The following is an 8,317-nucleotide window of genomic DNA, read 5'->3' on the forward strand; positions in this document are numbered from 1 at the left end:
TTTGGAGCGGATCCAAATAACAGGGCCGATATATTATTTATTTTTCTGTCCTATGGCAAAATTAACTGAATTTGTTGCGTATGTGCGAACCTGTGCCATGACAACAAAACAGCCAACTCAAACATCACTGTAGAAACAAATAAAGCAGAAATGATGCAGAAATAAAGTAAATAGCAGATGCAGAAATAAGCAAGGATTTGATCTGGAATTTTCTGACCTGCGTAAACCCAGCGTTATTACAATGAATGGTGCGCAGGTTTGCATATCATAGAAGATTGGATTACTGGCTTTGGTGGAGGTCTTTTGTCAAGTATGGCACCCAAAGGCTGACAGCCTTCTAAAGCCAACAGTATGTTGACACGTCTGGACACGGACACATACACACATAGGCACACTTGTATACACGGCCCACACTCATAGAGACAAAGAAAGCCAGAGGGAGTTGGAGACAGAAAAGAAAAGGGCTCTAATCAACTGTTGTTTAACATTGTAAGATGGGGACGGCCTTGTCCATAAATCAGTGTTTTATGGTCTCTACAGTGTTCCTAACCCCCTGGCCTTTTCTCTCTGGTCTCCTCTACCTGCACAGCAGTCCCAGGACTCCAAGTGACCTGTTTCGCTGGAGGCAACAGCATCCTCTCACAGTTGAAAGAATAACACCGAAATCCACAGAAAGAACCATGACCTGTACTCCATCAAACCTGCCACTCACTGTGAACTATATGAATAGCCTTACATGTCTCTGTCCAAACATTTCCACCTTTATCAATGGAGGCGCTTTCATGTGTGGAGCTGACTGTTTACATTAACTCAAACTAGTTCCACCTTATCATTTAACAAACCCTTTTCCCTAAACGTTTATGAGCTAAGGCAATTAGACAACTAGCTTATACTGTTGCTATTGGATGACTGGTAACAAACTGAAATGATTCCTATCTGTGCCTTTTTCCACAGTGGCCTGAAGGCAACCACGCCTTTCTAATGCTGCTATAATGTAGGGAGTCTATAAACCTTATCTTTTTAACAGCCCCCTGTAAAATATAAGACTTCCTTTCTATTTTGTTGTATGCCGTTAGATGCATTTCTCCTCGGGGAACAGTGACATGAGGGAAGTGTATGATGTTGTGGAATTCAAGGGTGAACTACTGATAGATCTCCAGATCTACTTTCCAAAGCACTTGAGTTTCAAAGAGTTTCAAAGAGACATACCTCTTTTAGATGGTTCATTGCTAGCGTTGGGTGATTGGACGAATACATCGACTATCAGTTCGGCAGCTGTTTTTATTTTTGGTTAGTTAAAGGTCCAGTTTGTAACATTTAAGAGGATCTATTGGCATAATATAATATATTAACAAATTTTCATTAGTCACGAAAAAAATGAAAGAAAATTTGCATTTTGCAAATTGTTGCATTTTTCTTAGCTTGGAATGAACCTGTTTTATTTACAGACAGAGCAGTTTGTTGAACCGCCGTGTTTCTACAGCAGCCTAGAAGGAACAAACCAAACACTGGCTTTAGATAGGGCCTTTTGCATTTTTTTTTTATTTGTATCCGCCATTGTTTCTCCTACATGCTTGGAAGGCAAGTGGTATTTTTTTTTATGCAGCTGTTGTCTCTCTGTAAAGCTGCTGCTTGTGCATCTGTTTAAAGTTTATTATAAATGTAAAGGTTTTGTTGCCTAGACCATACTGGTAACGGTAACAACAAAAATCTACCCAAAGTTTTTGCTCACCGAGATGTCATTACATATCTTCTGATACGAGAGATGACAGTGATCTGGAGTGAAGTGGAAAGAATACACCTCTTTGTCGCCTCCTCTCCTTCCTCCCCCTCGTCTTCCTTCACATCCCGTTAATGCTTGAAGAAGATCCTCAACATATCTTTCTGTTGTGACTCCCATATCATTGGCTTCTCTTGTCACCTCATCTTCTGACACTGGACACACAAAAGGCATTTTTATCATTTTTGCATCATATTAAAGTTGTACAGTTGAAAGAAACGGGACCTGGGACAAAGAGGTGATAGCAGACTGAAAAGCAAAACTAAAAACATTAATTATGTAGAGCAATGCATGGACGCATGTGAAAGCAGATTTAAAAGGAAGCATGCAGAGAAACCATGGGGAATGTCATCAGCTGTTGCACAGCTGTTCACACGGGGTTGAGGGTCCCAATTAACACATCAAACACAGAAACACTGACGACCCAGAAGCCTGTGCATAGCTGTCACAACCCCATCTCTGCCTGTCAACTCTGCAGATGGACAGCAATGAGGGAGCAGTTATGTTCCAGGTGTCCTTCCAGAGAAAATGTACTCGTGTATATGTAACCACACACACACACACACACACACACACACACAGAACACTGACATGCACATACAAAGACAAGCCTTGTAGAGTTTAATCTACTTTATACACCTGTAAGCTGCAGTACAGGGGTGAAGAGGGATGATAAAACAAGGTCGTTGCTGTCCCTCCGGTTAAAGGACCAACAGTTCAAATATTGTGAGGTGGTTCAGCCAGGTGCCTACATAGTTTGGACAGTCTGATTAATGTGACAACCCAGTCTAGTCAACGGTCACAAGATGTAAGTATTTATAGTACATATAGGGCAAAAGTTATGGGTACAATCATGACAAACGTGGCATGAGGCTGTTGTGTTGTACATAGACTGTATTGATGCAGTCTCCATGACGTCAACCATAGTTTTCTGAAGAACCAGTGTGAAGCTCAAAGTATGGTGCCTCCAGCCGTCGCCATCCTGGCAATGCCTAACATCACTAACTTCAGGCTAATACAAAAACGGACAGACGTGGAGCGTGGGTTAGGCTGAGGCGAGCTGAATTAAGCCTGGTTGCTGAAATCTGCTACCTCTTATGGCACCCTCCTGTCACTCAAAGTGGCAGCATCCTTATTTATGCAAAACTTTAAGCCTTAATATAATTAAATAGGTAAGTTATATAAAAAAATCATGTGGGTGGTCCTCGACACCTGATGCATTTTTGTACTTTACCTTCTCCGATCCATGCTGAGTTGCCATCGGTGAGAGCTAATGTGAACCCAGCACCCAGGTCTACGGCCCAGTCCACTTGCAGGAAGTAGGGGGTGTCTGGATCAGAAGTTACAGTGATCTGTCGGACTGTACCAGTCATGACCTGCAGAAAATCAAACATGGGAATTAAGAAACTCCTAAGAATCTCTTAACAAGGCGCCATTGTGATTAATTTGTGTAATTTTGTAGGTCTACAGTTATTATTTGGTCCTAGGACCTCCTTCGAAGACAGCCCTCCAGTCAGTCCATTTTGATGTTATAAGGTTGTGTTACTCTTTCAGTTGCATCACTGCATCTCATTGTTTTACTACTTAGATTTAGTAATAAATGTCCCTGCGTGTGTCTTTAATGGGGGTCTCATTGAGTCAGAGGAACCACATGGAGTTTAACAGGTTTTGGTAGGTTTTTGTGCAAGAGTGTGGGCTCTCTGACCACCAGCAAGGTAATTACATGCTGTTAAAGATAAATGGGAGAATATTACCGAAAAGGCCCAGTTGTTGTTGTCTGATTTTATTCAGTGGGTACATTTGTCTAAAGACCTACAGCACACATATTTGTTGAAGGGATTCTGAATATCCTATCCTCACTCAACCATCTGAGCCAACTCTCAGCCAACTACATCTTTGCACAACAAAATTTAAGTCTGGAAACATCCACTCGAGAATAAATTTAAACTCACAAAGAACTTTGTAACAACCATTAAAACTGTTACACTGTAAATAAAAAGAAATATGACATCCAGAAGAGTCATAATGTTTGAAAAAAAGAAGCAAAGACCAATGACATTCCTGCAAAGGAAGAAGAGAACTGTCAATCATATATTGCTACAACCTAGTAGGCTAATTCATCCATGGCCATGCCAAACCACAAGGGAACAAAACCTGTGGGATCCATGCTATCAGAAGTAGTGTATACTCTGAAACTAAATCATAATTTGCCACTGCTCAATGAGCGTACTGAGCAAGCTTGTTTAGTAATGTCACCTTGGCCTCAGGCTAAATGTCTTGGCTAAATGACTCACAGCTGCAAACTCCTGCCAGAGACAGCCTATGTTCAACAGATCAGTTACAAAAGATCTTGATCTAGGGCTTACCAATATAATCCATGAGATTGTTCCTTAAATGTCATTTTGATTTACTGGTTCCACATATTTTTTTCTTCTCAATGATCTTGAGAAACTTTTACTTGATTACGGATGTCCAAGCCAGAACATGTGATTAGTGCTTCCACGTGAAGTGAGAGGTGAGTTGGATATCTTCCCTGTTTAACTACAGGGCAAAGTATGTTGAGGTGGAGGGAAAAGGACAGCTAAATTGGCAGTTAGCTAAGCTGGACATGTTTGAAAAAATTAAAATGAGCGCCTTTGGACACTGCTATAAGTTAGGACGTGACAGCACGTTTTTTGACATTCTGTCTGTGTCCCCACCATATACGCTGACAGAACAGGTGGTCAAGGTTATTCAAAGTGAGACACAGACACACACATATGCCTTCTACACACACACACACGCAAACACACACACACACCATAAAGAAACTCGCAACAGATTAAAGTTGACCCTTTGTGCTTCAAGAAGGGGTGTGGCTGGATGAAGGGGCTGAACAAGATGAGGGAGCTGAAGGGTTCAACTTTAACCTCATAAAGTGAGCCCAACTACTCATTAGTTACTGTAACATCTGTTGTCCAGGGACGATGACCCTGTGGTAATGACAGAAGGACACTCCAATTAAATAAACAGTGCTGTCTTTCAGGAATGGAAAGCCTTCAAAGTCAGTCGCAAAGTCTTCCTGTTCAGTTACTTGATCGACAGAAACAATCACTAAAACGCTTAAATCATCAGCTTAAACTCCCCTACAGTTTTGACACACTGCCTTTATCCTCTTTTCTTACTCCCTCTGTAATTTTTTGCTCAACCTTTTCATTGTCATTTCTTCAGCATTGCCGCATATGAAAACTGCACAACATAACTGCGGGAAGGAAGTGCTAAGCAAATGAGTCACAAAGAGAGCCTCTAATTATGCATCTTGTGTCTTAAATGAGTTTATACAGAGTAGAAGAAGCTAAGGAAGTTTACTGTCTCTTTAATGGGCCCTGACAATTAGGCCAGTCCTCTCACTGCCCTCTCACTGTCCTTTCACTGGACTTTCCCCTCATGCTCTCCCCAATACAATAGTTTTAAGATGAAAAGGAGAACTCTTTGGCTTGTCCACCGTCATCATGATCAGTCAAGGAGTAAAGCAGCAGACTGTGTTGTAGCCTTTTATCCATTATTCTTTCCAGGTATTTAAACCACTTGACAAATAGGATGCAAATACAAAACATGCTAAAATAAATGATGGCCTGAGGCTAAAACATATATGTCTAAGAATCTATCTAAACTGGAATATACCATCCTCATGTAGGGCAGAATAAATTGTGTGTCACCGTAACCTGACTGATGCGTACAGCAACATAAAGACCAGGCTTGAAAAAACACTATAATTTAACCATGGACACTTTTAGTACTGCCTGCAAATGAGACTATGATGTAGTAGTAATGGGTCAGGGTCATGCTTCGTCTTGTGCTGTATGAAAAGATGTGCCTTCTCCAACATGCAGAAACAACCCTTTTTTTTCAGAACTCCTTATAGATTTAAAGATGTCTTAGCCAAAGCATTTGAGATTGGTGTGTCAGACCTATATCTAACATCATAGGCAATGTATTTTCTTAGTGGATTATGTGGTCAAAACAGCATACCCTACTAAGTGAGTGAACACACATAATCTGGAATAATAACTGTAACTGCAAGCCAACCTAATGGAGTCTTTGTTCAAAGAAATATATGCTAGTCTAGTGCAATAAGTCATAAATTACATCTAAATTCAAGTGAAATCACACAAGGAATGCTGTAAATATTACTTCAGTCAATAATACATTTTAGAACAGAAACCGTACCAATGTTTGCAGAGAAAAAGTAATCTGCAATCTACTGGAACAAACAGGAGTGAGCCACAGCCGAACAGCAATCACGCCAACTAAAGCTCTGCATTCAGATCATTGAAGAGATGACTAATTTCAAGAGGCCAATCCTTTTAAACAAACATACATTGCTAGCCTGCAATGCTCGTCCTTCTGACCTCAGCTCTTCTGTATAATGTTGTAACAACTTGCTAACCCTGGATTCTGCAGCACAATAACAGGTTATTTTCACATCTCCAATATTCACATAGGAATAACTTACAGTTGAGGAAACCTAAGCCATGCTCAGTCACAAATGCGGAGATTATGGTTGTGTAAAAGTATAGAGACCCTGGCACAACCTGTGACAGCACAACACTGGTGGTGTAATTAGCCTCACTTTCATTCCCGTCTGCTCTGCAGTTTGCAGGAGTCACGTTTTTGTTTGAGGGTCAAAACTGCATAGTGACCATTTTCCCTGCAGTACTTCCAGTATTACTCAAAACAAACATCTACCACTGCTTTAAGAAAGTTTTACTCTTCGCATCGACTTATAAATGTCATACAAAAGAGGCTGACCTGGTGTCATCTCTCCTTCAAACAGAAAGACTTCACATACTGAGGCTACTTGCAGTAATTGGGCATGCATGTACTGTGCTGTAGCCTAAATTGGTCAGTGCACTGTAAACTATAAAACTTAATCACATTAAGAGGAATATGAGACTGTTTAAAGCGTACACTTGCTGATCTTTTGCTCTTAAGACTCTCCATTCGAAGATTTAGTCTCTTACACCAAGTTTCCATCCGCACTCTTGTAATAAAGTATGCAAAACATGATTTATGTGTGGTTTACAATCTGACAGATTTCTTTTTACATGAAGAGCTCTCTAGGAGTGTCTGAGAATGAAGGGTCGAGGGGGATTTATGAAACATGCTTTAAATGTAATCAAGATGCTGTCGTGGCTGGTTGGAGGGAGGGGACTTCATTGTGAAAACACTGAAAGAAAAGTGGACCACAAAAATTTCAGTCCTACGTCACCAAGAGAGAACAAGATCTATTGGGCTATCGTCCTATCAACAAACAGTCACATTTGTCAGTAAGATTAACACCAAGGATTGTTTTTATAATTGCTTAATTACAACGTCTACAACATTTAAATGAATTAAAATTCCAAGTTACCAGTGCCCAAAGTGATGTTGAAATTTCTGTCTGACCCACTTTAATTTTGAGAAAAGAGATAATTCAAGCAAATCCTGTAATAATCTGTAATCATCAAATATGTATATATATTTCTATCTATTCATTTTCTGAGTGTTTGAGCACTCCCTTTGCTTATGACACAGATATTCACTTCCCCCTTTTCCCACAATACCTCAGATTTTATTAACCTTCATATCCACCTTCTGGGTTCTGTAAGTGCTGTCTATGTGTGTAACCATGTGTCTAACTACCTTACGTTGAGCTTACAAACTAGTGTTAATAAGTTAGAAATAAAGCTATGGTAGTAATATCAGTGCACATGGTACTCCTTTAACGGCGAGGCGCCGAGTCTTAACCGTGCTGCAGCGGTTCCGCCCTGCTTGAATATTACAGTGGTAACAGGCGGACAAACCCACCATAGTGTCGGTGTGGATGTACACATTTTCCTCAAAACACTTACGGTAATGCATGCGCTAACTACTGCGATGTCCACACGAAGCAATGTTTGAATGAAACTGTAATCGATGCTGCTTTCTCTCTCTCTCTCTCTCTCTCTTTCTCTGTTGACAGTTTTGACAGAAGTTTCAACCTTCAACTCTCGCGTTTTCAGCCAATCAGCGCACGAGTTATGCGACGCACTGCGTAAAAATACGTGAAGACCTCTTTTTTGGTTCACGTTACGTTACGTAAGTTCCAGAGAGCAGGAAGTGTGATGTGGCTTTGACTCACAACAAAAATGGTAAGCTTGTCTTTATTTAGCAAGTGCTTCTGTTCGTTTACGGCGTGTTTGCAGCTTTATAACACAACATCTAGTATGTGTCGGCAGTACGCTGTGACAGCTCCAGTTGCTAGTGTGCTAGCATTGGGTGTTTAGCAGGACGTATAGCAAACGCTAAAGCACCGAGCTAGCGTTGGCTGCCTCGAATAGGCTCAAAGTTTAGCCAATCTAGCGACCACAGTATGTTTCTGTCCTTTAATAACATTATATTATACATTTATAGCATCGTGTGAGTTGCGGGCATGTGTCAACGCGAGTCGTTTTGGTACCAAAGGTTGAAGTTCTTCCTGATGTATGAGGAGTGTTTTGAAGTGCCACGTAGTTGCACCGTGTGTGTGTGTGTGTG

General features: G+C 40.8%; 2 protein-coding genes across 2 annotated transcripts in view; one reads left to right on the plus strand and one right to left on the minus strand.

Annotated features, from left to right (window-relative positions):
- The window catches only part of LOC118325834 (DNA repair protein XRCC4-like), a 24,484-nt gene extending 16,690 nt beyond the window's left edge, over positions 1 to 7,794 (minus strand). The window contains exons 1-3 of the mRNA XM_035658673.1: positions 7,654 to 7,794; positions 3,015 to 3,156; positions 1,733 to 1,935 (exon numbers count right to left, since the gene is read on the minus strand). Coding sequence (XP_035514566.1) covers positions 1,733 to 1,935; positions 3,015 to 3,153 — 342 coding nt within the window. The 5' untranslated portion in view covers positions 3,154 to 3,156; positions 7,654 to 7,794. The remainder of the gene's footprint in view (positions 1 to 1,732; positions 1,936 to 3,014; positions 3,157 to 7,653) is intronic.
- A 31-nt stretch (positions 7,795 to 7,825) lies between these two features.
- The window catches only part of tmem167a (transmembrane protein 167A), a 4,791-nt gene continuing 4,299 nt past the window's right edge, over positions 7,826 to 8,317 (plus strand). Inside the window, exon 1 of the mRNA XM_035658674.1 lies at positions 7,826 to 7,932. Within this exon, the coding sequence (XP_035514567.1) occupies positions 7,930 to 7,932 (3 nt within the window). The 5' untranslated portion in view covers positions 7,826 to 7,929. The remainder of the gene's footprint in view (positions 7,933 to 8,317) is intronic.

The sequence above is a fragment of the Morone saxatilis genome, unplaced genomic scaffold, assembly GCF_004916995.1.
Source record: "Morone saxatilis isolate NCDOM2014 unplaced genomic scaffold, NCSU_SB_2.0 Contig16, whole genome shotgun sequence".
Classification (NCBI taxonomy): Eukaryota; Metazoa; Chordata; class Actinopteri; family Moronidae; genus Morone; species Morone saxatilis.